Source organism: Epithele typhae, assembly GCF_022376455.1.
Source record: "Epithele typhae strain CBS 203.58 chromosome Unknown BXZ73scaffold_4, whole genome shotgun sequence".
In the NCBI taxonomy this organism is placed as follows: Eukaryota; Fungi; Basidiomycota; class Agaricomycetes; order Polyporales; family Epitheliaceae; genus Epithele; species Epithele typhae.
This window is the reverse complement of record NW_025954195.1, coordinates 1-25698: the sequence shown is the minus strand read 5'-3', so window position 1 is coordinate 25698 and position 25698 is coordinate 1. Positions and strand designations below refer to the sequence as shown.

Sequence of the window (25698 nt, the reverse complement as noted above, 5' to 3'; positions counted from 1 at the left end):
TACCGCACAAACGGCACGCTGGCTTGGCATGCGATGCTCAGACCACTTGCTCTGTGGCATCGAAGCATCTGGTCTAGTGTATATCCCCAGAGGAAGTCGCGGAGAAGGTTATATCTGTATTGGAAAAGCTGAGATTGGGGATGTGGGATGATGGAAGAAATCCACGTAGCCAGATTGTGGTCGTAGGCTCGACGGCAATGACGCATTGTCCAACATGCTCCTTCGAACGGATAACGACCGTGCGACGAACTTGCTACCGCAGCATTCGGACGAGGTGCACCCCTGAGCACAGTTGCCGTAACTGACCTCCGCACACCCTTCATTGTTGCTCGTTTTTTGGGGAGTCTGTAGACTAAGCGGTAATGGGATTGTTGAGGGTTGGAGCGCTGTCAGCGAACTTACCGAGAGATGAAAGGCGTAGGGACTAGCCGTACGTACCAGTGAGACGGTAGGTTTGAACGCGCTCACGCTAGGGTATATCTTGACTTGTTGCGCTTCACTCGATACCATCCTCGGGCACCGGTCCCCCCTGTAGTGAGTGTTTCTACATCACGTCGAATTACGATGGTACTGAACACCAAGCAAGATGATGTCCGAGACTACTTCCAACACGGACGCGACTGCACCGCCCACCTGCGACTACACATTCACGGAGACGCAAGACTGGTTCTCCGGCCACAAGCCTTCTTGGCTTCATTACTTCCGTTCAGTCTCTTCCCCTACCCCTCGCGCTCTCGAGATCGGCTCCTGGGAGGGTCGGTCGGCTGTCTTCACCCTCACCGAACTCTGCCAGCCAGGCAGCGAGCTCGTCTGCATCGACCATTTCGACCTCATGGGGACCGATGCTGGTCAGAAGCGCTTCCGTTGCCTGACCCACAACCTATCCCTGGCCGCAGGCACCGGGAAGAGCTTCCGCATCATCAGCGAATTCAGTGTCCCAGGGCTCATGCGCCTTCTCGAGGAGGAAATGGACGCCGCGACGCCGGGTTTCGACTGGCTGTACATCGACGGGTCGCACGAGGCATCCGACACCTTCCTCGACGGCGAGCTCGCGTGGCGGCTCGCACGCAAGGGTGCCGTTATGGTCTTCGACGACTACGGATGGGGTCGGGAGCCGGAAGACAGCGTCCACCATCCCAAACGCGGTATCGACACCTTCCTCACTCTCCACGCCGGCGAGTACAGCCTCCTGTCGACCGAGGGCCAGTACAGGTTATCCTGCAGAAGAACACCGAAATGCACATCGGCTTTCTAGTGCGGACAAAGCCAAATCCGGAGACCTCGACGCCGCGCTGGGGTATGGCATCAACGTCGCCCTGGTCGTCGACACCGTGTACGCCATCGGCGCCGCTGTCGCCATCCGCAGCGCGGCGAAGCACACGAGCAAGCGGATCACCTTCTACGTCCTCGGGTACGACCTCCCCGGTGACGTCAAGGCGAAGCTGCAGCTCTCAGTGGCAGACTGCGCCCATGCGACGATGGTGTTCACCGACGTACCTTCGGCCCCGTCGCCCGAGCCCGGCGTCCCATCCGGCCCCCTCTGGGCAAAGGTGGTACGGATCGCTTCCCTTCCGGTTGAACGCGTTTTGTACCTGGATGCGGACGTACTCGTTAGGACGGATTGAGGAAGCTCTGGGACACCGACCTGGAGGGCAAGGCGATCGCAGCAGCGCCCGACGTCGGGTTCCCCGCAGGGGTCGACAAGGCCACCTCCGCGCCATACTTCAACGCCGGGGTCTTGCTCCTCAACTTGACTCTGGTCCGGGGACAGGTTGACGACCTCGTCGCGGCGGCCAAGGCGAGCGCGTCTTCCAAGTTCCTCGACCAAGACGCCCTGAACGCTCACTTCCGTGGGAACTGGTGTTCGCTGAGCCTCGGCTGGAACGCCCAGGGGCTGGGACGTACGCGAGATACCAGACACCGGAGCGAGCGACGCTCGACCTGGCTGCGATGGAGGACCCGGGAATTGTGCACTTCACGGGGCCGCTGCACCCGTCGATGGCCGAGGTCCTCAATCCGTTCGTTCAGCCTTACGGAGCGAAGCCATGGGGCTACGCCGGAGCGCCAGGGCACCCGTACGCGGAAGAATGGTGGGGTGTCTGCGAGGAGACGGCATGGAAGGGCTGGCGGGCTTCGGAGGGGTACCGCGCCGAGCGCGAAAGGAAGCGGGAGGACGCTGTCCGGGAGGGCGCGCGGGCGTTTAGGGCGCGAGTCGGCGATGACGTCTGAAGCGCAGTCGATGAGTGTTTTGGAATGCCGTAATCCGTTGGTCACCGCTGCGACAGCAATCGATTAGGTCGAGGCAACGGACTTCGTAGCGCGGACAAAGCCAGAGACAAAAGAATGTGGACAAGAGACAGGGCTTGGGCGCACTGCGCACAAGGTAGCGCGTTGCCGTGCGGTGACCGAGTCTTCAGCCGGCCGGTGCTTCGATTGTGCTCAGCGCCGGCGCGCCTAGAGCGAGTTTTTGCCCGCGCGTGGACGCATACATGCGCTGCGGTGGAGAGACGCGTAGGCGGCGGGCAGCGCGGACGGCGAGGTCGGGGCTCGGCCTGGAGGGCGGTAAGCGAGGCGCGTGGCGTGGGGCGTTGGACGCGCGGGGCGTAAGGCGGGGCTCTGGTTGTCGCGCGGGGCACTGGCAGCAGCAGGGGCACTGGCGGGGGCAGCGGCGGGCAGAAAGACGGCGGAGGGCGAAAGTCGGGGGAGGGATGCGGGGAAATCGGGAGGGGCCGACGGCGTGGAAGCAGTGCCGTTGTGGCAGACGCACTCACACGCTTCAGCGACGCGACTCAACTTTCCCTTCCTCCGCTCCCCGTCGTCCTCGTCCCAGCACACGTCCTCGACGTCCTCGACGTCCCCGCCCCTCCGCCCACCCGTCGCCAGCGGCGCCCCCGGCCGACGCCCCTTCCTCTCCGCCTCGTCCTCACGCTCGACCACCCCGCTCTGTATGCCACCACACGCCCTCGCGTCGGCGCACCTCTCACCTCCCGTATCTCACCATGAACATGTCCCAGGATATGCTTCGTCAAGCCGCTGTCCCCTCCAGCATGCCCCACGGCCTCATGGGCGCCCCCTCCTTCCTCCCCCAGCAGCCTCAGCAGGGCCAGCACCAGTCCCAGCATAATCTCTCCATGCTCCAAAACAATCAAGGCGCGAACCCTGGTCTCGGCTTCAATGTCATGGCCCAACCCGGCGTCTCCCCTGCCCAGTATCCCCTCGGTATGCAGCAATCCGGCCAACCACGTCGCTTCTTGCCTCCCCACTCCAACCCCCCCGGTGCCGGTCCCTCACACATGGGCGGGATGCCAAACCAGATGCAAAACATGGCCGGCTTCCCAAGCAACCAGATGATGCCACAGCAAACCCTCCGGCGCGTTCAATCGCAACCCATGTCACAACCGGGCGCGCACATCCCAGGCATGCAGCCAGGTATGATGGGTGGCGGTATGGGGATGAACGGCCAGCAACAGATGGGTGGGATGCGTCCTGGGATGCAACCGGGGATGACGTCGATGCAAATGCAGATGCGGCAGCAGCAACAGCAGCAGCAACACCAACAACACCAACAACACCAACAGCAGTCACAGATGCAAGGTGGCGGCATGGGTCAGGACGTGGGTATGCCGATGAACCGGATGCAAGGCGCGAACCCGCTCGCTCATACGCGAACGGCCTCAAACCCGTCCATGATACCCGGAATGACGCAACCTCCGACACACCCTCAGCAGCATGGGATGCAACAAGGCATGCCGCACAACTCCTTCGTCAACCCGATGTCTCTTCCACCTCAGCACCAGCACCAGCACCAGCACCAGCACCCTCAGGGCCAGATGGGTTCCTCGCCGCACGCGCCGCCGGGACAGCAGCAGCCGAGCATGGGCGGGCCAATACCTGGGAACTCGATGATGCCTCAAGGGGCAGGGAACAGGGCCTCAATGACCCCCGACAACGCCATGTTCAACTTCTCGAACGCGCAAATGCAACCGTCACTTCCCCAGCACGTCAATCGCATGGTCCCAAGCATGAGCAACAACTTCAACATCGCGCCTTCGCCAACGCCGTTAAACCCTGGCCAAGACATGACGCAACGGGGAAGTGCGCCGATGAATCCGGCCGGCCCAATGACTCCGGCGCAAGCCCTCGACCATCTCAATCATAGCGGCGAAGGATATCCAACATCGGCATTCGGTATGAGTCAGCAGTCGAATTCCGCCCCTCCTCGTCCTCCATCCCACAACGGCCATGGTCCTCACGGCAACTTCCCCATGCCTCCTCAGCCGTCGCATCCACCGCAGCAATCTCCCCGTCAGTCTGCCCATCCCTCCACCCCGATGCAACCTGGGCATACATTACAGCGTCCTCAATCCCAGTCTGCACATCGACAATCCCCCATTCCTCCCCTCGCGCCCAATCGAACACCACGGATGTCGCAAACGTCGCTTCCGACGAACGCAAGCGCGGGTAGCATGCTTCCACCCGCACGGGTACCGACAACCGGGCCAGCCCAGAGTCCCCCAGGTCCGTCACAACCTCCGGGACAACCCCCTGCGAGTGCTCCGCCGTCGGTGCATCCCGCGCAGATTGCGCCGCGACCCTCAACGGCCACGCCAATGACTGCGCCCGCAAACGTACCGTCGACTGCCCCAGCGCCCACACTGAGCAGCGCTCCGCAGACAACGCATCCGAGCCACAGTCCTCAACGGCCTCAACAACCCGCTCCTCTACCGATAACTCCGTCAAGTGCCCTCCCTCCCTCATCTGTCAGGTAAGCTCGGCGATCCCATGTGGCAGAACCCTTGGAATGACGAATGCTATTGCCCCAGGCTTTATCCTATCGGTTTGGGTCAGGGCATGGCACGGATGTCCCAGCTGAGCAATTATTTGTCGCAGGAGAGCAATGACGTAAGTGTAGCGCGCCGGATTCTTTCAGTATGCTTATGTTGTCCTTAGCGATTGAAGGAGGGGTTCTGGCTGGAATTTGTCCAATCCTTCTTTGTGGAGAAGGCGGCGATGAAGCTCACGTTGTGGAAGGACAACCAGCATGTTGAGGCGAAACCGTTCGGTGAGATCTGCCCGCCTGTTCATTTGCGAGATCTCTGATGGATGATTTCAGAGATCGGCTATCCCATCTTCGCGAGGTTTTTTCTCGTAACAAGTCAATCTGGAGTCAGATCCCAGTCGCTAGCCATAGATGGCGCTCGTGAGAGGCTGGTCAGTGACGATCGAGCTCTCATCGAGTGTCCAATGGCTCTATGGACGTTCCGTTACACCAACGGGTACAGCATCACGCTCCGTGGGCCGTTCTCTGCCGAGATCGTCGTCTCCCCAAACTTGAGCCGACCCCGGTCCGCAAATGGCAACACGGCCTCGGATTACTACCTTAAGGTGGAGAGGATGCAGTTCGATGCATTCTGGCACGACAAGTATCTCGCCTACGACGCCATCATTGGCGACCGAATACCCGATTCGCCGAGGATGATCACTCCATCTCCCAATGGAATGGCGAATGCGAACGGGGCAGTCCATGAGGACCCTTCGCGGATGGAAGAGCCTCGTTATATCATCGAACGCGCTAGCATACCTACGGAACCCATTAATGCGTTCGGAATTCCTCAAGCCACCATGCGGTGTCTCGAGGTGAGTTGCAGCATCCACACTACAGCAGGTCACCGTGACTGATGTCGAGTACAGCTAGCGGAAAGCGTCGCGCAGATGACGGATCTTATCCAGTTCTCTTGTACTCATAAGATGGGGCCTGTCGGTATGTGAACCGCTTGTTGCGACACACGGACCATTCTGAACCATGATACAGAGGCTTTAGGCGCTTTCGCAGAGAGGCTCCGGATGGAGCGAATACGGAATCCGAGCATGATGATGGAAAGCGCTCCGCGTCCGACATACTCATCCGACGGGCTGAACGACATGGCGGGCCCTACTCCCGGTCCTTCAACAACAACGCCTGCCATGGGTCCTTCCCAACCTCTCGGCGGCTCCCCGATGGCGATAGACGGCTCGAAACAGAGTAAGGGCACGCCCGCCGCGTCAGCCTCCACTCCCGTCGCGTCTGCTTCGACCCCGGCGTCCGCACCGACCCCCGGCGGGCCGACGACTCCGTCAATTGCGAACGCGACGTTGAAGCGCAAGGCGCCAGCCGGTGGGCGCACAGGCGAGGACTCGCCCACGGCCACAGTCGGGGACTCTGCACCCGCGGCTAAGCGACCAAATCGAAAACGGGGCAAGACGCAGGGGTCATGAGGTCGACCGCGCGTCGAGTCGGGCCAGCTCCCGTTCCCTCTGCGCGTTCCCTCCGTGCCCCGCCCGTCTCGCCCCGGTCCGCCTCGCGCACGGAACCCTGTCTCGTGGAATTCCCCCCGGATCTTCGTGTATATGCCTCCCTCTGTCCGTCTCCGTGTTATCTGTTCTGCCAAATCTCTCGCTGCAATCATCCATCCCCCGTCGATATTTTACTCAGCATAGCATATACGTAGATTTGTATCTTAGTACAGGCCCATCTTCTCTCCCACTCTCCCCTTTGCGAGGACCAGGCTGCGGGTACCTGTTGTCTTATCACCTTCCTATTTAACCTGTCCTGTAGTGTATACTAATCTCACATCTCTCCCGCGCGTCCACGCCCTCGGTCCGAACCCCAGCACCAGGCGCGGCAGCCAGCCTCGTTGAGTTGTGTCGTCCGATCGGACTGTGCGGACAGGCCCCACGCATGAGGTGCGAGTGCGCGCAGCACACCCTTCAAGGCACCGTCCGAGACGTGCCCCAGCCGCTCGCGAGTAAACCACCGCGGACACCATCAGCGTACCGCGTACGGCAGCGGCCCCGTGTCGCGGAAGCAAAAAAAAAACGCGTGCCTCGCCGTCCAAGCGGTGTCGCAGCTAACCAGCTAGCCGCCATCGAGATCGCGCGCGGAAGGGCGCCCTTGGTGCGGGTGGATGATGGATCATATATGATCTCCGCACCGCTCGGGCCTCGGACGGGTGTTTGAGGGGCTGTTGGAGCTTAAGGAAGAGCGGGCCACCGGCTGCAGGAACGCGCGCCACTGGGCGCAGCATTGGGTGGTCCGTGCGCGGGCACGCGGCTGCCGCGTGGCAGACGGTGCGCTCTCACCTGACGGGCGGGGCTCGGGGGCGACTGGGAATGGAGGATGCGGACGGGGGACGAATATACGAAGGGGTAGGGTAGTAAACATACAGAGGACCGCGAGACGGGGCGCGGGCGGGTGGCTAGTACGCGAGCTCGTGGCTGAAGTCGCACTGATCGCCATATCGGCATCTGTGGGGGGAGGTAGCACCATCAGCATTCCCGCATTCGGACATCCACACAAAGGGTGCTCGCCTGCCTGCCATAAAGAACGTGCACGGTCGTCGTTTTGTATTTCTACGGCCCTCGCCCTGGCCCCGCCCTGCACCGCGGCCCCGCCCGCCGCCAAGGCCCCGCCCTCCACGCCCGAAAGGGCCCCCGCGCTCGGGCCCGCCGCCACCGGCGCCTGCTCCCGGGCCGGGCCAGTCGTCCGTCCATCGCCGGTTCGGATCCGCGGGACCGGAGCCCGCGCTGCCGTTCTCGGGGGTCCCCCGATCATATTCCGGGAACTGGTTTCCGGGGGCCCAGCTGGGCTCGGAGGGCGGCGTGCGCCCCCCGAGGTTGGCCAAACTGCCGTTTTGCGAGAGCGCGGCGGCGTGCGCCATGAGCAGCTGGAGCTGGTCCGAATTGATTTCGTTCAGCGCGGGGTACACGGAGGGCATCGCTGACGCCGCCGCCGACGGGTCGCTCATCACGACGTCGGGCCGGTCCGTCTGCAGCTGCCCGACGAGCTCTGCTACCGACGCCGTCGGCCGGATCGTGTCCACGAGTGCGGGCTCCCCGCCGTCCCAGAAGATCCCGTCCGCGTCGTGCCCGGTGGTCATGAGACACACGCCCTCGTCGGTCTGCTCCTCGGAAAGCTGCGATGACGGTTCTGCTGGAGAGTCGGGGATCTGGGCGGGGGAGGTGTAGAGCACGACGAGCGCGCTCAGCTCGCGCTCCTCTTGCGCCGCGCACTCCTGGCTCTTGCTGCCGCGTGCCTCGACTTCGAACTCTCTGGGAATGTCGAGTGCTGCAGCGGTCGGGCAAGGCGATCAGTCACGGGACCAGCATCATGCGTGCAGCGGCGCTTACGTTGTGGCTCGGCCCATTCCATTTGTTCGTCGAAGATGTGCTGGTGTAGCGCCGCACCCTCGTCTCGCTCAAGGTCGCGGATATTATGCGTCGGATGCGAGCCCTGTGCAGTCGCGCCCCGGGGCGTACAATTAACACACAGTACATACGCTGATACGAGCAAAGGGGCTGACAAAGGGGGATCGTCGTCATAGACCGCACGTTCGATGAACTTGACTCGTTCGAGCTTATCGTCCGCAGCCCACCTTACCGACTTCTTCGGCTTGCCCGTTTTGGTCACGGCAGATGGCGCCATCGACGGACCGTCTGGAGCGCGCCTGCTGGCGGCGGAGTGGACGTGGATCCCGTACCAGCGTTTGAGGCATACGTCTTCAAAATGTCTTCGAACGGGTTGAACGAGGATGGCTGCGCCATGTTCGCGTCAGCCTCCTTCTTCACAGCCGTCGCCGTCGGAGGGTTCTTCTTGAAACTGGGCATCTCCTTCTTGACGGGCTTCGGCTTGGAGAAAAACGACGAGTCGGACTTTGCGTCCTTGACGACAGACTTGGAATCCTTCTTCGCGGCAACGACTTTGGGAGTGGTGGCGGTCGCCGACCCAACCACAGCCGCCTTCTTGACAGGAGGAGCACCTTTGGGTACAGCGAGCTCTGCCCGCCGCTTTTTGCTCTTCGTGTCTGGATCGATAGCAATAAATATGCGACCCGGTGTCCGCGAAACGAACTGACATGACCTACCCTCAGGATTTTCAGTATCCATCTTGTCTGACGCTCCCTGCGTGAGCATCTTTCGCCATTTACGCTCTAGGTTCGACGCCATGTCCTTGATGGCTTATCGTTTTCGTTCCGCGCACATGCAAAGACGACAGTTAGATACAGGTAATACTGTAATGATGGTGGGCACAAGCGCAACAGTTCTGCTGTACAGACTCCGTGCATCGCGGCGCGACGGCGACATCTCTTGAGATTATTCGATGAAGGGGCAGATCTCGGGCGTATTCTACCATAAACGATGAGAGGGAGCAACTCACCAGGCGTCGGTGGCTCCTTCACCAACTTGATAATCAACTTCCCGAGCTTGGAAAGCTTCAGCTTATCGATGGTGAACGGTAGGCGGTCGATGATCTGCACGACTCATGAGGATCGAGCACTGCGATGTGCGACAATGGAAAACTCACATGAAGGATGGGCATGATCGTCTCCACCAGCTGTGCATCGCTCCGGCCAACGAAGGCAAGCTTAAGCCACTCCCGCGTGACGTCTATCGCCACTGCGTTGTCAACCCATGCACGAAAGTAATGGTTCCCGGCGTTGTCCCTGATCTTTGTGAGGGTCTCCAGCCGCACGGACGGGTCGACGTCGGCGATACCGTACTCGTCGAGCAACTTAACAAGTTGGGTTACCGCACCTGCGCCAGTGAACGACGTCGGTTGTATGAGAGGCTTGATGTCTCGTGCCAGGTTGGCCCTGCGTTGCTCTTCGGAGATTTTGTTGACAGGAGGTGTGGGTGCAACAGGCTGTGGAGGGGCTTGTGCGGGTTGAATCGGAGTTTGTGTGGACGACGATGGCCCTGCCTGGGGGTGTGTAGGCTGGCCGTAAAACGAGGACGTTGGGATACTAGAATATAATGAACTGGATGGTGTATGTAACGCGAATGGTGACAGAGTACCCTGGGGCTGGGGTTGCGGTGGAGAATGCGAGTGATGTCGTGGAAAAGCCAGATGGTGCTGTTGCGGTTGAGAGAACTGAGGAGGCATGAATGAGGGGCCAACGGACAAAGGCTGAGGATGTGACTGTTGCTGATAGTGATAAGCCATGCGAGGTTGGGATGATGGCGACGACAGGAAAGGGCCAGGGGTGTATTGAGGGGGAGGACTTGCGGACGACGCATGCATCGTCGTCAAGGAGGGGCTAGGAAGAGGCCATTAGGCCCGGAAGTGTTGGCACAAAGACAAACGACCACGTACTCAATGACACCCATTGACGAAGAGCTCTGCGACTGCAGTTGCGAAGTAGATGGCGTCGGGTTGGCGCCGTTCAAGGAGGAGTAGCTTGAGAGAGGCAGCTGGGATGCTTGGGGCCATTGCGTGTTGTTGAAATTGCTGAATGTCGGGGGCGCAGTCGTGATGAAGGATTGGGGGAGGGAAAAGAAGATGGGGGCGGAAGGGTTGGATGATGTGGACGACGCATTCTGGGCTGGAAACGGGAGGGAATGAGCACGGGCTCCACGAGGGAGAACATGGCGGAGGGGACGCGTCGCTGGGAGCGGGCGCTTGTTGGGTATGCGTGGTGTGCTCACCCTGTAGGTCTCCGAGGAGCTCGTTTAGCCCGCTGGCGGCCTGCTCCTTCCAGTCGTCGGGGGCGGTGGACGACCTTTCGTCGTGGACGGTCGGCAGATCGAACGACGGCCATGCAGCCGCGTTCGTTGTGTATTCCATCTGCGACGTGCCTGCGACGGCTCTTTTTGCACAAAGCGCTCTTAGGCGATTACTGCAAAACTACGGGCTTATTCGTGTGCACGGCGAGTCGGAAAGGAGGACGGGGAGGCAGCAACCGGTCGCCAACGGTAGGTATCACCTTGCAAGGGCGTTCAAGGCGACGTTCGGCTCGCCGTTCGTGATGATGGTCAGAGGTTGGGCTGAGAGACCGTCCATTCGAGCTCCGCTAATAACTCCCCTCCCGCCCGTTTCCGGCACCGGTTCCCACGCACTCCGCCCAGATAATCGGAGCGCCCACCTCTGGCACGGCTAGGCCCTTGTAACAAGCCGCGCCCCGGGCCCGGCCACGGCAGCACCCCGGGCGTTATCGACGTTGGCGGCCTATGCGCCTGCCCTATCCCCTCCTATCCCACTTACTTATCGAGTGTGATCTGGCCTCGCGTTCACATATGCAGGGAACTCTGATGCGCCATTCCTCGTTAAGATGCGCCGTCAAACAATTTCTAAATAGAGAACATAATGCGGCCGAACCACATGGGAAAACAATAAGCGCGTGATTGAACCCATGCCGAAGGGTTTCAATCACGGTACTAATGAGGACTAATGCAATTTCAAAAGGTGCCAACTGGTCAATTCAACCAAACATGCGCAACGTCTAGGTATATCACTACGCATCAACAAAGTTTTCAACCGCCCTTTACCCCCTTTCAACCCCCTTCTTACCCCCGCAGTATACCAGACGCGTCGCGTCGCGTATACAAAAAACATCCCTCCCCCGCGCTCTTTTCACTTTATTGCAGCCAACATGAGTCCCGAGAGTCACGCGCAGTTTGAGTACCAGAAGATGCAGGTTCGTCGCCGTCGCCGTCGCTGCTGTCTCTCCCGCCGACTCTTGAATGTTCTTTGTAGCTCATCGGCAGCCTCAACAACATGGCGAACAACATGCGCGACTGCGCCGCCGCCTTCGACCAGTTCTCGCAAATAGTGGGGGGTATTCCGTGGAATGGCAACCCCACGTCGTTCCCCGCGCTCGCCAACGGCCAGTTCCCCATGCAGGTTATGCAGCCCATGACCATGACCCAAGACGAAAACGGCAAGAAGCGCAAGTCGCGCGGGGACGACGGCGATGTGAAGCGTCGCCAGCCGAAGAAGCTCAAAGATCCCAACGCACCAAAACGCCCCGCGTCGTCGTACCTGCTCTTCCAGAACGACATTCGCAGCGAGCTGAAAGCCAAGCACCCTCAAATGCGCAACAATGAACTACTGAGCGCTATCGCGAAGTTGTGGGCGGATATGCCCCAGTCCGAGAAAGACGTACGTCTCAATTTCACTGCCATTCCTGCGGTTCCGAACGTCTATCCGTAGGAGTACGAAGCCCGCAACAGGGCGGCGAAGGACAATTGGCTGGCGCAGAAGAAGATATACGAAGCGGGCCTGGCGGGCCCATCTGCTGCTCCGGTAAGTTCGCTTGCTCTCCGCGATGGAAACTTCACTCACTAGAGTCTTGCCAGGCCGTTGTCGCTACCCCAGTCAAGGTCGCAGTCCCCGTGCCTGCGGTCGCCGCGGCTGTAGTCACCCCAACGGAAGCCGAGGACGACGATTCAGATGAGGAAGACGACGATGGTAGCTCCGATGATGAAAGCTCCGACGAGGTTCAAGTTACCGCACCCCCGCTGAAGAAGAACAAGAAGGAGGAGACTCCGGTTAAGGAGGAGAGTAAGAAGGAAAAGAAGCACAAGAAGGCCAAGGCTTGAGTGCGATGGGTCTCACCCCAGATTCCCGTTTTGTTTTAGGGCCGCGATTTGTCCTTCTCTTACGCTTGACGTTAGTCTTTGTCCTCATCGTATGGGTATTGTAGTAGTACCGTGCTTGTCGTTTGCAATGCCTGGCAATGCCTATGCCCCGTTTCTCCTTCTCGCCACAGCACGAGTGATACTTGGTTTCGGGGTGGCGTGTCTTACATCGATGGGCGGGTGGGATGAGCACAGGAAACTGGCGAGAGCGGTTGACATGATAATGGGGAGTGAGAAGATGGTCGTGCTCAGGAAGCCCTGTTACGCAGATGACGCTGGTCGAGGGCCGTCAGCCACGGCGCGCCGGTCGGGTTATTCAGATATCTGGGCTGCCTGAATGGTTGCCATTCCTGCCTTGTTCAGCCATCGGGGCCATAGAAAATTTCGCCGACCACCTCGAGATGTCGGTCTCTGTCAACCACCGAGCTCTCCTCCTGCACCGGACTCGTTGTTGCTGGGGCCGTGGTATGTGGATTACCGTCGCAGACGTATCCGACCCTTCTGCGCAAGGCGATGAACGGACAGCGCGCACAGCAACGCTGTCCGCGCGCCGAGACGGTGAGACCCGACGACTGCTGTGGGATGTCGTAGTCTCCGGAGGACGCATAAGATACACACAGTAAACATCCGGCAATTGGACATCGGGCACTTCGGAATCCGCAGGACTATGGCGATACTTGGCTTACACTAGACCGAACGCGTGCAACGGCCGGGCGTTGGCGGGTCAGCGTTCCGAGCCATATATAAACCTCCCTCCGTACCTTTCCACTGGCTCTATCGCAACCCACTATCGATGTCCCAACCCCCTGCTTATTCGCCGCCTGGCAACAATCCTCCGAACCCGGATAGACGACCTCTCCCTGGAGGCTGGGTTGAGCGGTATGACGAAAAGTACGTGCTTGGGAATCATCGATGCGAGGTATAAGCTCATTACCTCTTGTCCCACTTAGCTACCACGCCTGGTGAGTGTTCGTGGCTTCCTGCTCGCGCGCAACTAATCCCATGGTCCCTGGACTCAACAGGTTCTATGTGAACACCTATGAAAACCCTCCTCGCTCCTCTTGGGAGCACCCACTGGGCCCGGCTCCGCCCCAGCAGCCAAGTGGATACGGGCCCCCTCCCGGTCCGCCGCCACCTAGCCGCTCCCCCTACCCTCCCCAGGGAGGCTACAACCAGAGCTACGGTCAGCCCCCGCCTCAGCAATGGAACCAGCCCCCTCCCGGTCCTGGATACTACGGAAGCCCACCTCCCCAAGCTGGGTACGGCGGAGGGTACGGGCCGCCACCGCAGGAGAACCGAGGTGAGTAATCTATTCCGCGCTCGGTGGAAGAAGTTTCAACATAATGGAATCTATTAGGCTGGTTCGGCTCGAATAGCCCTCAGCCAACCACGGCTTACCAGCAGCAGGCCCCTCCGAAGAAGTCCGGCCCTGGGATGGGAACTGCTCTCCTCGCCGGTAAGACTAAATCAGCTGCACATCTTGCAACAACTGGCCCTCTGACATGCACACGTAAACAGGTGGCGCGGGGTTAGTCGGAGGCGCTCTCCTGATGGATGCATTCGAGGATCACGAAGACCACGAACGCGAGCAGGCTTACGATGCTGGTGAGTACCCTGTTCGCGACGGAGATGTGAAGCATGGTTCTCAGTCGACGTGCGCAGGCTACGATCAAGGATTCGACAACGGTGTGGACGCAGGCGATGGTGGAGATTGGTAAAACGACTGCCCTCCGCGACCTGCGTGTCCCTCTCTTGAAGCTTTGAAGTCCCGTGACGTTTCTGGATGCTATGCAGATATACCTTTCATCCTGGTGTACGATACTTGTGTCTTTTGCTATGCCATGGACGTTGGAGTCGAATTGTAGCATAATGTCAAGGCTGTGGGCATGATAAAGTGTCGGCGGCTGCTTCCGACGGATCGTGCGGAAGATGGATGACTTTTGGTGCCAGCCACCTGCCATGCGCGAAATCACATTGAATTAATGACCGGAGCCGCCTACGGGTCCTATTCAAGCGAGGGCGCTTCTTGTCTGCAAACGGATGCTTGCGCTGTCCAAAGCCCAACGAGTATGCGGTATATGACCCGGCGTGCTGCGCCCGTGCGACGGAAGTCATATGCGGCAGGGAACATAGCAGCGAACCTATAGGGCCTGCAGGCGCGCCTGGCAACGCGCGTGAGTGCGCGTTATGCTTGCACGCGTGGGCGCCTTGGGCGGCGTGCCTCTCTCTTGTGCTCCGTCCTCATCCGCTCCTTCACTTTCTCGTATAGACTGTCCCTATCCTTGACACACCAAGGTCTCCAATACCCTCCGGATTGACACTAGACCAGAGCTCATGACCGAGCATGGCGATGGAAACATCAAGGTCGTCGTCCGGTGCCGTCCCCTCAACTCACGCGGTTCGTGTTTTCCTGAGCCGCACTACGCGTCCCCGCGTCCCCGCGCGCTGACTTCGCCTCTCGCTTCCCGTTCTGTTCTTTTCGCACCTCTTCTTGACTGAATGCAGAGATCGCGCGCGGCGCGAAATGTCTTGTGCGAATGGAGGGGAACCAGACTATCCTAGAGGCCCCGGAGCCGGGCTCGGCGGGTGCGCAGGCGGCATCAGGAAGGGCGGCGGAGCGGAAGGCGATGAACTTTGCGTTCGACAAGAGTTATTGGTCTGCAGGCCCAAGGGACGAACCGAACTACTGCTCGCAACAGACCTTGTACGACGACCTGGGGAGGGAGCTTTTGGACCACGGGTTTGCAGGATTTAACGCGTGTATCTTGGCTTGTGAGTACCTCCTTGACTGGTCGTGGATCTCATATGCTAATGTGCTGCGCAGATGGACAGACAGGTGCGTTACGGAGGATTTGTAGGATGTATGCCGTCCGGCTGACACTGTAGGTGTGGGCAGGCTCTGGGAAATCTTATAGGTGCGTAATCATTATAATCCGTCATGCTGTTATGCTCACAGACATAAACTCGCAGTATGATGGGATGTACGTCTGTTCTCTGTCTTTTACCTCCTGCATCCAAGTAACCGTCAAATGTAGACGGTCCCGACAAGGGAATCATCCCACTTACGTGCTTGGAGCTATTCGCGCGTTGCGAATCCAAGAAGGCTTCAGATCCCAAGCTCAACTTCACTGTGGAGGTTTCTTACATCGAAATCTACAACGAGAAGGTTCGCGACCTGCTCAACCCGAAGAACTCGGGCAACCTCCGAGTGCGAGAGCATCCTAGTCTCGGTCCCTACGTGGAGGATCTGTCCAAGCTCATGGTCAATAGTTACGACGAGATGATGACACTCATGGACGAGGGTAACAAGGCGCGTACAGTTGCTGCGACAAACATGAACGAGACGTAGGTGCTCCATGCTCTTGCTGTTTTCTCCCCATTCACCCGGCTTGGGATAGCTCGTCACGTTCACATGCCGTCTTCACACTGCTTCTCACGATGAAGAGACACGATGTCGACACAAACCTCGACACAGAGAAGGTCTCGCGTATCAATCTCGTTGATCTTGCTGGTTCAGAGCGTGCCAACTCCACTGGTGCCACTGGTCAGCGGCTGAAGGAAGGAGCGAACATCAACAAGTCCCTCACGACCCTCGGGAAGGTCATCTCGGCTCTCGCGCAAGCAAGTCAGTCGGAAGGAAAGAAGGGCAAGAAGGGCAAGGGAGATGATTTCGTCCCCTACCGTGACTCCGTTTGTTTAATCAACACGTCGTCTCTTGCATGACCTAATTTGTCATATGCGCAGGTCCTGACCTGGCTGTTGAAGGACAGTCTGGGAGGAAACTCGAAGACTGCCATGATCGCTGCCATTTCTCCCGCCGACGTGCAATACGAGGAGACTCTCAGCACCCTCCGTTACGCTGACCAGGCCAAGAAGATCAAGAACAAGGCCGTCATTAACGAGGATCCGAACGCCAAACTTGTCCGTGAGCTCAAGGAAGAGCTCGAGATGCTGCGGGGTGAGATTTATTTCCGTGAAGCCATGTGCATCTTGCTGACGATCCCCCATAGCGCGCGTTTCTGGAGCCACCTCCGAGGCTGTATATGATCCCAAGATTCCTGCCTCCCAACAGAAGGTCACGTACCAAGCCAAGGACGGCACCATCAAGACTGTCACGAAGGCGGAGCTGCAAGACCAGTTGGAGACGAGCGAGAAGCTCATGCAGGGCCTGAACGAGACCTGGGAGCAGAAGATGGAGCGTACACAGGATATCCAGCGCGAACGTGAGCAGGCCCTTGAAGAGCTTGGTATCACTGTTGAGAAGAACAATGTGGGCGTGCACACACCAAAACGGATGCCCCACTTGGTCAACTTGGTGCGTAGACCCGTCGATACATCCAGAGTCGCCACGCTGAAGATATTGTCCCCTGCAGAACGAGGATCCCTTGATGAGCGAGTGCCTGATTTACCAGCTGAAGCCCGGAAAGACAGAAGTCGGTCGGATGGACAGCGAGAAATCCGCCGCCATCCGTCTCAGTGGGGAAAGCATCGCGGAGGAGCACTGTTACTTCGAGAACACCGACGGCAAAGTCGTGCTATACGCGTTGCCAGACGCTGTCACTGTAGGTGTATGTAAGTTTCTCATTGCTCGGTTACTAACGACAGCGCATCCTTTCTAGTTCCTCAACGGAAGCCAGATCACACCTGGGCAGTCCTACAAGCTTCGAACAGGTTTCCGAATCATCCTTGGAGAGCACCACGTTTTCCGCTTCAACAACCCAGAAGAAGTACGCAAGCTACGGGACCGCGTGAGGGCGAAGTCCCAGATGACTATCAGCGTCACTGCTGCCGACGTCGCCGCCCAAGAACTTGAGGGCACCCGCCCGAGCTCACCAACATCGTCAAGTGTGGACGTCGACGATGTCGACTGGACCTTCGCCAAGCGGGAAGCGGCCTTTGCCAAACTCGGACTCGATCCCGCTCTGGACAATCTACCCGATGAGGACCTCAACAAGCTCTTCGAGAAGATCACCAAAGTCAAGACGATGCGCGACCATAATGCCAAGCGGCCAGAGAGCAGTCTTAGCGTCAGTCACGCCGACGATATTTGGAGCGAGTCTGGTCGTCTCGAGACAGCGACCGACGACACCAGTGTTGACGCCTTGAACAATCACGGCAGCCCCGAGTTCGGTGAGGGCTTAAAGGATGTGCAGAGCCAGCTCGAAACCGAGCGCGCCGAATTCAAGACTCGTCTCCAGGCGATCGCAGAGTCCTCAGAGGCGGAAGACATCAAGATTGAGAAGGAACAGATGCAGAAGCAGCTGAAGGCCGTTCAAGCACATATGAAGCGTCTACTCGATGCGCGCGCAAGAGGGGAGGAGATTGAAGGCGAAGAATTCGAGCCAGTCATCTACTCAGCTCGGCAACTTCGTCTCATCCGCAAGGTCCTTGACAAGTGGCGTGCGCACCGAGCCTTCTCCATGGCCGAAGTTGTCCTATCCAATGCAGTCCTCATCAAGGAGGCTAACATCATCAGGTACACATGCATTTTCGAATACAAAAGCCTTGTGCTCATTCTCGTTTCAGCAAGGAGCTTGGGAAGGATGTCTCATACAACTTCACAGTCGCGGCTGGTGGTTCTCTGGCTGCCCCCGCTTCGGCCATTGACTCGATAGCAGGCCTGGACCAGTTCGGAGACGTATCAGACCCTGTTCTTGCCTCTGCAACTCAACCCTCGGTGGCCGTCAAGCTTGTCGACAAACGCCACAACGCCATCTATGTCTGGTCACTAGATCGCCTCCAGCAGCAACTCCAGCGCATGCGGAATCTCACCACCTTCATTGATCGTCCATCCTATTCCCAACACTTCTCTTCTGAGGAGCCTTTCTACGACAGCCCTCCCCCTGATTATTCGTTCATTGGCAACGCCCTACTCTCCCTTGCACCTATGTCCCGCAGACTATCCTCCACCTCCACCGTTCCTATCTTCTGTCGGTACACTTCAGAGGCTATTGGCTCATGTCGCATAGAGGTCAAGATAGCCAATGTTGTGCTTTCCCCCAAGCACGCCAACGCCTCTGCGACTTCCACTCGTGCCTCTTCTCCCGTTCCAGGCACGGTCCCTCCCGGCAGCAAAATTACCTTCTCCCTCATCGTCGATCAAGTGAAGGGTCTTTCTCACCTGGACTTCTCTTTCGTTCACGTTCAAGTCCGATTATCATCATTCCTGGGCCCATCCCTCACCTCGGAAGAGGTGTACCCCTCCGCTGCTGTTGACCTCGACACTGCCTCTCTTTCCGATCTCAAGTTCCGCCGTAGTTTCTCCATGGTAGCTTCAACACGGACACTCACATACCTTCGTCAAGGGTACGCCCCGATGGAATTCTATGCACGCCTGAAACCCACGTATCTGGAGCGCATGGAACGATGGGACGAGATGCGGGAGTTGCGGATACCTACCAGCAATGGATCGCCGTCAGCAAGCCCTCCGAGGAGCCAACCGACCTCCCTTCCCCCAATGCGTCGTTCCGAGAACGATTTTGTTGTAGAACAGAACCACGACGTTACGGCCTGGCTACAAGTGTGCGAGCTTGCGCCCGACGGGACATACAAGCCTGTGCCTGTAGTGTCAACCAGCCATCTCGACCCCGGCTCCCTTCAGCTCCATCAAGGGTTGCAGCGTCGCATCGTGCTCACTCTCTCCTCGCACTCCGGTCGTCAGCTCCCCTGGACGGAGGTTACTCGGATACGAATGGGCAACATCCGCCATCTGGATGCAAAGGGTCTTCTTCACGACTCGCCATCCAAGGTCCTCACGACGCTACCTTTGCAAACCGAGCAAAAGATCGAGTACAAGCCGGACGGAACCGGCAACATCACTGCTGAGGCCCTTTGGGATTCCAGCATACACAACTCGATTCTCCTCAACCGCGTTACGGGTTCAGGTCAACGAATCCTCATCCAGGTCACCTTCAGCGTGGCAATCGAGACATGCGCGGAGCCAGTCCAGTTCAGCATGGACACCGCGGTCACCATCCAGACGCGTGATGCGCGTGCTCCCTCCCGCCTCACCTCGCTCTTTGGCTCGACCAAGATCCTCTCGAAGACGAGCACCATGTTCTCAGTCAAACTCTCTCCCCCTCTCACGCGCTCGCCCAAGGAGCTCTGGCGGCTAGACACCGCGGAGAAGTACGTGCGGGGCGAGGAGGCCCTCGGTGTCTGGCGCCCGCGTGGCGTCTCCGTCGTCGAGGACTACTCGAAGCTCGTGACGATGGAGCGTCGTGCGGCGGATGTGCAAGCGATCCGGATCATCCTCGCTTCGAGTCCGCACGGGCGCATGCAGCAGATGCAGCAGCAAGACGCGGACGTTTGGGCGGCGGAGCGGGGCCCGCGCACCGAGGCAGTCCTCCGCAAGGCGCTTGCTCTCTGGCAGAAGCGGTTTGGCCACGCAGGCGAGATCGTCATCAGCCAGGAGCAGGCGAACTGGACGTGTTAGCGTGACCTCGTCCGGGCTCACCTCGGGCAAGGGTCGATTTCGGACACGCACTCGACCGAGTCGCTGAAGCTCAACTCGAGCACGAAGCTCGTGCCCAGGAACGATGGACCTACCAAGAAGGGCCACCTGATGCTCATGATCGACGCAAATGTGAACGCGTGGGAGAAGAGGTGGTTTGTGCTCCGAAGGTCAGTGTAGTGGTGCTTTGGGAGGCGGCTGACCTCGAGGCTGACGCTGGTGTATTGTGTAGGCCATACTTGCACATGTTCGCTCACTCGAACGAGGTTGAGGAGATTGGCGTCATCAACCTAGCAGGCGTCAACATCGAGAGCAACTCACAAATGGAGGCTCTGCTTGGAGTATGTCTTCACGTTTGTGCTGCCGATTGTACTAACCTCGTCTGCCATCTTGACAGAAAACGTTTACGTTCACCCTGTTCACGTCCTCTAACTCGTATGCACTCGCGGCCCCGAACGCGAAAGAACTTCAGGCATGGACTACGAAATTAGACCCTACACGGCTCCCGTCATGACCCCCTCACGAATAATCACGCCAACGGATCCACGTACATATTTTGAGTTTCTTGGTCTGAACAACGAAGAAATTCTAAAATATGTTCGTCCCCTTTCTATTCTTCACTATTCCCGCTATCTCTATTACATGCGCTCCCCGTGTTCCGTTCCCCTACCTTATCCACATCGCGGTCGCTGTGTTCTGCTTACCTGTAGTACTTTACCCCTGGCTCTCCTTCCCTATTGGTTTTGGTTTGGTCTGAATCCTCTTCTCGCTCTCGTTCCGGAGGTATCGGCCGGGCACATTCGCCACACACGTTCTACGCTCTTTTGCCCCATCTATGATGCCACGCCCCACTAGTACCACCCACGCACATACACACATACATTCTGCCGGCCGACCCCGTGCGCCCTATATAGTCCTAGTCCTTGAGCAGATCGATATTTCTAGTCGTCACATGCCACCACATCCTCTTGTACCTCCTACATTAGAGCCCGGGGTCGATAGTCAACGAATGGATTCGAGGCGTGCCCCGAAAGTCTCGACGGCGGTTGCCGCGGGGCGACGACTCACACCGACGAAACCCGTACTGATACCTGCTTGTAAGCTCTCGACGTCCAGCGACGACTGATTCTAGAGCAACGTCCTGCGCCAGCACACGGTGACCACTACCAACCTCAATCTGTGCTCCTTCCTCACCTTAGAGTGGGCCGCGTATCGCGTACGCTCGGCAGACGTACGGGATGACAGTGATTCCGTGTGTCTAAAAGCCCACCCACTCCGCAAGTCCATACCCCCCAACAATCTCTCCATCGTGGCCTCACGTGTGCGCCGTGTCGAAAAAATAAACCCCAGCCCGTTGCATACGCATCGCTCTGTCTAATACATGCTGTTATCTGTGGTGCTCGCGCGTCGTGCGGCCGCTCCGCCAGACGAGACGCATTCAGCATGCGTACAAGGGCCGCCGGCACGCCGCCGTGCTTGGCGACGGGGCAATTCCCCGCAGCAGGACCGACTTGGCATCCTCTGGCCAGGCGTCAAACATATTTGTGAGGGGCGAGGCGAGGCGCGATGCAGACCGACGGCGCGCGAGGAGCGGGCGCCCTGCGGCGGTACTGAGGCGCACAAGACGGCCGGAGAGAGACTGGCAGCAGACAGTCGTGCTAACGGCATATCCCGCGGGCGTGCCTGGGACTTGCGGCGACGTCGACAGATGAACCGCGCCATGAGGAGTCGAAACACTGTTACAGCAGGTCGAAGTCGTCGAGCTGCGGAACGCAATCAAATTGTCAGCGATATCGGACGAACGGACAACGTCGGAGAGCGGACCTCGTCGTTGTAGCGCATGACGGTACGCTTGAGCTTGGAGGTGTCGACCCAGGTCACGAAGTCCTCCATGTGGCTGGTCGGACGGGGCGTCAGCGTGCGCGGAGAAGAAGGTTGCGGGGAGACGAGGCCGTACCGGGTGACGAGGTAAGCAGGATCGGTGATTGTGTCGGGGCCAACGCGGACGTGACCTTGCTCGATGAACTTCACCGCCTGGTACCGCGCGCAAGGGATGGTCGACGGGGACGAGACACCGAGCGAGGGGGTGCAAGGTTCAGCATGATGGTCCAGACACCGCGCAGTACGGGCGCGACGGCGCCACCAAGCGCAGGTGGGACGTGTGGAGGGGGATAGCGCACGAGGTGACAGAAGCTGGACGTACCGCGCTGACGGTCTCGGCCATCTTCGACATGCACATCACCACGGCGAGGCGGCGGCGGCAAAAGGCGGCGACGGTGAGTTTGTTCTCGACGTCGGAGAGTTTTGCGCTCGTGTTGAGGACGCCCATGTCGTAGAGTTTGGAAAGCAGCTGGCCTTCCATTTTGGACCGGAACGGGTCCTGAGCGGGGAGGAGGGAGAGACGGTGGGCGAAGGACCGCAGAGATCCGCTAAGTTTGTTGTATCTACGCGCGGTATCAGGACCATAATTAATCGGCGCGATATAAATGGCGGCGGAGGTGGAAGAGGGGCTCAAGAGCGTATACGCACTTGTGGTAGTCTTCGCGGTCCTGGATGTGGTACCTCCGCATAACCTTGATCTCGCGCAGATTGGCATCCTGCTTCCACTAAGAGTGACGAGTTGAGAATTGTTCCAGAGTGTGTAAATCAAGGAGACCTACGTTGAGAAAGTCGACCTTCTTGAGCAGTTTCTGCTCATGATGCTTCAGCTGGCGGACCATCGTGGTGGCGAAGAGAGCAGCAGCAAGCGCCGGGCGTCCTGTAAATTTCGGGCCGCAGGCCTGCGGGCGCCTGCGAGGGTTGATACCGAACGCCGAGCTGGTCGCACTATCCCCCCGAGTGGCCGCGCCAGAGACAATGGCTGGGAACGAAAGGGCCAAGGACGTCCTCTGCTTCCCTGCGCGGATACAGAGGCCCCGGGCGGAGCGAACGTTGTGTTCAGCCCCCGAAGGCAGAGAAGCCGATGCGCAGGTATGCCCTCCTATGCACCCCTGCCTGGCTCATGGTCGATCACTGCTAATGCGGTCCCGCCGAGAGAGCTCCGGATCTGTGCGCCTGGCTCACCACTTCGACACAACCCTATGTCGCGCCCAACGCGCCTGGTATGTCGCCGTGCGTTCTCTGGCGGCACGCGCGACCCCACTATCGGGAGAAACAGCTCAGACATGTATAGACTTTTGCGAGGCACACGTCCCGGCTTTCGGATGCTGCCTCAAATCGCGCTACGCTTTATAATATTCAGCCCCCCCTGGCCATCCGTCTCTCTCCGTCGCTCTCATGCAGACCTCGCGCCGCTGCACCACGCTCGCGCTCGCGACCGCAATCGTTCTCGCAAGCGTCTGGCTCCTACTCCACTCCTACGACTCCCTCTCTGCTCTCCCGTCCGTCTCGCATGCCATCTGGCCCCGTCCTGGAACGTACACCCCCAGCTCCGGCGAAGACTCGGCCCCGCTAGACGCAGAGCCCCGTCCCCGCCGCCGCCATGTCGCGGTCGCATCCCCGTTCATGTTCCACTTCGACGTATACATGGCCCTCGTCAAGACTATCAGCGACGTCTTCGACGACGACTCGCGGGGCACAATCAGCCTCTTCGTGCCGGAGCCATTCCAGCTGCGCTTCGACGAGATCGTAGACGAGCTCGAGCTCTGGCGCCATCGCGGGGTACGCCAGTTGCCTGAAGCGCTTGTCGACTACGTCAATTCAGAGACGGGCGAGGGCGGCGTGGACCTTATCATACTCGGGACCTGCGAAGTCGAGTGAGTGCTCTCTAGTGTGATCGTCGAGGTGCGCTGATCCATTCGCATCCCAGCCTGAACTACTACCAGGAGGGTCTGGTGGATGCTTGGGAAAGGCGGGACGCGGAGCACAAGTTCAAGCTCGTCTGCATCGTCCACAACGCGGCCGACGTCGGCTGGCAGCGGCACATCGAGCACTGGTCCCGCCGCGACGCCATCCGCCTGCTGCCCATCGCAGACCAGTACGCCCCCCCTTTTCACGCCGTCATGTCTTTGTCTCATCCCGAGCATCTCTGCGTGTAGCGTCGCGAAGTCCTTCCGCGACAAGTATGCCCGCCTGGCGGACAGCAGCGATCCTCACGAGTATACCGCCGGGTTCGAGGACATCCCGATAGACGTCCACGTCCCGCTGCACGACGCCGCCCGCCTCAACCTCCCGCGCCGCCCCTTCCCCCGCACGCTCTCCCGCGCCGTCATCCAGGGCACCATCGACCCCTCCCGGCGACAGTACGACCGCATCTTCGCAGACCTCGTCGACTCCATCCGGGGTACGCACCCGTCCTCGCGCCTCGCGCACCCCAGCTGACGCGCGCTCCCCGTGCAGAGGACCCGCAGGCGTGGGGGTACGAGCCCACGCCAGACGCGAGCGGCGCGTACCTCCCCGACACGCGCGGGCCCGAGGAGCCCTTCCAGCTCCTCCTCGTCGGCGCCGGCGACATCCCGATCCCGCCCGCGCTCACGCACGTCGTCTCCATCCACCACGACGTCCCCTACCGCGACTTCTACGCGCTCGTCGCCGCCGCGGACATCGTCGTCCCCGCGTTCGCCGACCTCGGATGTGCGTCCTCCCTCCCTCCCGTCCGCACGCGCACGACGCTGACCGCCGCCCCGCGCAGACTACGACGCCCAAGCGAGCTCGACCGTCGCGCTCGCCGGCGCGCTCGCCGTGCCGCTGCTCGCGACCGCGCGCCTGCGCCGCGCGTACGGCTACGTCGACGACGCGCGCGCTACCGTCGCGCGCCCGGCGGGGCTCCCCGAGGTCCTCGCGCTCCGCGCGCTGCGCACGGGCGTCGTGCGCTTCGGCGCGGGGCCGGGCCCGGACGTCCCCCCGCGGACGCGCGCGGGCGCGGCGGCGATGGTGCGCGGCGGGTGGGCGCGGAGCGCGGGGGAGTGGGCGGCGTGGCAGGCGGAGGTGTGGGCGCGGAACCGCGCGGTGGTCGTGCGCGTGCTCGAGGACGCGCCGTGAGCGCGGAGGAGGGGCCGTGCCGTGCCGTTTGGTGTAGACGTCGGAAGTGTGGTTAATGTCTGCGGTGCTTGCGGACTCGAACGGGCTCGTGCGGGACGTTGAGCGGACGGGGTGTCGTTATCGCAATTATCCACGTACGTACGTACAGAGAAGTACACACATTACATCGCACAAAGGCCCCCGGTCACCGAATCCAGTCCCTGGCAGTCCGACTCCGAGCCCGTACGTGACAAGCACCGGCTGTGCATCTACGCAAACTCCGCACTGGCGCCCTCGAGCTGGTGCATACGCACGACGCCGCCCCGCCACTCGCGCACGCGCCGCGCGGCCATCGCGACACCCACCTCCTGCACGGCCCCCGCGCCCAGCACGCCCACGTATCCGATCGCGCCGGAGAGCACCGCGGCGTCAACGGGCGGCGAGGCCGCGTCGAGGATGATCCAGGCGAGCGCGCTCGCCGCCGCGCGCCATGCGGGCCGCAGTGGCGACTCGGAGAGCACGAAGACGAGCGAAGGGCCGGTGAGCGTCTGGGAGGCGATGAGGGAGGCGTAGATTGAGCTGCAGATGCGAGGTCGCCGGTCAAGTGGTGGCGATGGGCGATGGGCCAAGGAGACTCACCTGACGAGCCTCTCGAGCTCGGAGACGGGCGGAACACACTGGGTCGCGCCGCAGCGTGGTATGTGGACGGCGACGTACTGTGCGCTCTTTTAGCCCGCGTGCGACCGGGAACGGGGCGTCTGGAGACCTACCTGCGGCAGGGGCGCCTTGTCCCCGAACCCGAACGCACGCCGGACGTGCTCCTCAGCTTGTCGCTCGACGCGCGGGGACCAGCGGAGGTGCTTGAGCACGTCGCGCCACACGGGCGAGTAGTC

General features: G+C 60.0%; 9 protein-coding genes across 9 annotated transcripts; 6 read left to right on the top strand and 3 right to left on the bottom strand.

Moving 5' to 3' along the window:
- Nucleotides 1-589: 589 nt before the first annotated feature.
- Nucleotides 590-2229, top strand: BXZ73DRAFT_87437 (glycosyl transferase; the record flags this gene model as incomplete). Its single annotated transcript, XM_048024565.1, has 4 exons — nucleotides 590-1212; nucleotides 1256-1583; nucleotides 1616-1862; nucleotides 1892-2229. The coding sequence occupies 4 exons, from the start codon at nucleotides 590-592 to the stop codon at nucleotides 2227-2229; spliced, it is 1536 nt and encodes a 511-aa protein (XP_047881812.1).
- An 833-nt stretch (nucleotides 2230-3062) lies between these two features.
- Nucleotides 3063-6255, top strand: BXZ73DRAFT_40562 (LIM-domain binding protein-domain-containing protein; the record flags this gene model as incomplete). Its single annotated transcript, XM_048018601.1, has 6 exons — nucleotides 3063-4760; nucleotides 4792-4902; nucleotides 4951-5062; nucleotides 5114-5637; nucleotides 5692-5761; nucleotides 5813-6255. 6 exons carry the CDS (start codon nucleotides 3063-3065, stop codon nucleotides 6253-6255), a joined length of 2958 nt encoding a protein of 985 aa, XP_047881811.1.
- A 980-nt stretch (nucleotides 6256-7235) lies between these two features.
- Nucleotides 7236-10600, bottom strand: BXZ73DRAFT_87435 (uncharacterized protein; the record flags this gene model as incomplete). Its single annotated transcript, XM_048024564.1, has 10 exons — nucleotides 7236-7284; nucleotides 7348-8104; nucleotides 8167-8269; nucleotides 8363-8428; nucleotides 8470-8840; nucleotides 8901-8993; nucleotides 9194-9287; nucleotides 9341-10073; nucleotides 10130-10358; nucleotides 10462-10600. The coding sequence occupies 10 exons, from the start codon at nucleotides 10598-10600 to the stop codon at nucleotides 7236-7238; spliced, it is 2634 nt and encodes an 877-aa protein (XP_047881810.1).
- An 805-nt stretch (nucleotides 10601-11405) lies between these two features.
- Nucleotides 11406-12354, top strand: BXZ73DRAFT_74056 (HMG-box; the record flags this gene model as incomplete). Its single annotated transcript, XM_048021976.1, has 4 exons — nucleotides 11406-11450; nucleotides 11510-11914; nucleotides 11966-12058; nucleotides 12112-12354. 4 exons carry the CDS (start codon nucleotides 11406-11408, stop codon nucleotides 12352-12354), a joined length of 786 nt encoding a protein of 261 aa, XP_047881809.1.
- Nucleotides 12355-13186: 832 nt separating this feature from the next.
- Nucleotides 13187-14111, top strand: BXZ73DRAFT_74055 (uncharacterized protein; the record flags this gene model as incomplete). The annotated part of the gene is made up of 6 exons (XM_048021975.1): nucleotides 13187-13284; nucleotides 13344-13355; nucleotides 13416-13693; nucleotides 13751-13849; nucleotides 13912-13998; nucleotides 14056-14111. The coding sequence occupies 6 exons, from the start codon at nucleotides 13187-13189 to the stop codon at nucleotides 14109-14111; spliced, it is 630 nt and encodes a 209-aa protein (XP_047881808.1).
- A 616-nt stretch (nucleotides 14112-14727) lies between these two features.
- Nucleotides 14728-20360, top strand: BXZ73DRAFT_74054 (kinesin-domain-containing protein; the record flags this gene model as incomplete). The annotated part of the gene is made up of 15 exons (XM_048021974.1): nucleotides 14728-14791; nucleotides 14899-15165; nucleotides 15218-15229; nucleotides 15290-15308; nucleotides 15364-15374; nucleotides 15429-15738; nucleotides 15792-16083; nucleotides 16138-16351; nucleotides 16404-16708; nucleotides 16767-16955; nucleotides 17013-17869; nucleotides 17920-19823; nucleotides 19860-20016; nucleotides 20079-20187; nucleotides 20244-20360. 15 exons carry the CDS (start codon nucleotides 14728-14730, stop codon nucleotides 20358-20360), a joined length of 4827 nt encoding a protein of 1608 aa, XP_047881807.1.
- Nucleotides 20361-21585: 1225 nt separating this feature from the next.
- Nucleotides 21586-22566, bottom strand: BXZ73DRAFT_97049 (alpha-L RNA-binding motif-containing protein; the record flags this gene model as incomplete). Its single annotated transcript, XM_048027239.1, has 6 exons — nucleotides 21586-21609; nucleotides 21671-21743; nucleotides 21804-21880; nucleotides 22050-22290; nucleotides 22376-22452; nucleotides 22507-22566. The coding sequence occupies 6 exons, from the start codon at nucleotides 22564-22566 to the stop codon at nucleotides 21586-21588; spliced, it is 552 nt and encodes a 183-aa protein (XP_047881806.1).
- Nucleotides 22567-23371: 805 nt separating this feature from the next.
- BXZ73DRAFT_87432 (uncharacterized protein) lies at nucleotides 23372-24826 on the top strand (the record flags this gene model as incomplete). Its single annotated transcript, XM_048024563.1, has 5 exons — nucleotides 23372-23601; nucleotides 23655-23822; nucleotides 23884-24128; nucleotides 24185-24418; nucleotides 24477-24826. The coding sequence occupies 5 exons, from the start codon at nucleotides 23372-23374 to the stop codon at nucleotides 24824-24826; spliced, it is 1227 nt and encodes a 408-aa protein (XP_047881805.1).
- Nucleotides 24827-25074: 248 nt separating this feature from the next.
- On the bottom strand, nucleotides 25075-25665 carry BXZ73DRAFT_97047 (uncharacterized protein; the record flags this gene model as incomplete). Its single annotated transcript, XM_048027238.1, has 3 exons — nucleotides 25075-25384; nucleotides 25445-25521; nucleotides 25576-25665. Coding segments are annotated over 3 exons (477 nt in total), but the record flags the coding sequence as incomplete, so codon positions are not given.
- Between the last annotated feature and the right edge of the window lie 33 nt (nucleotides 25666-25698).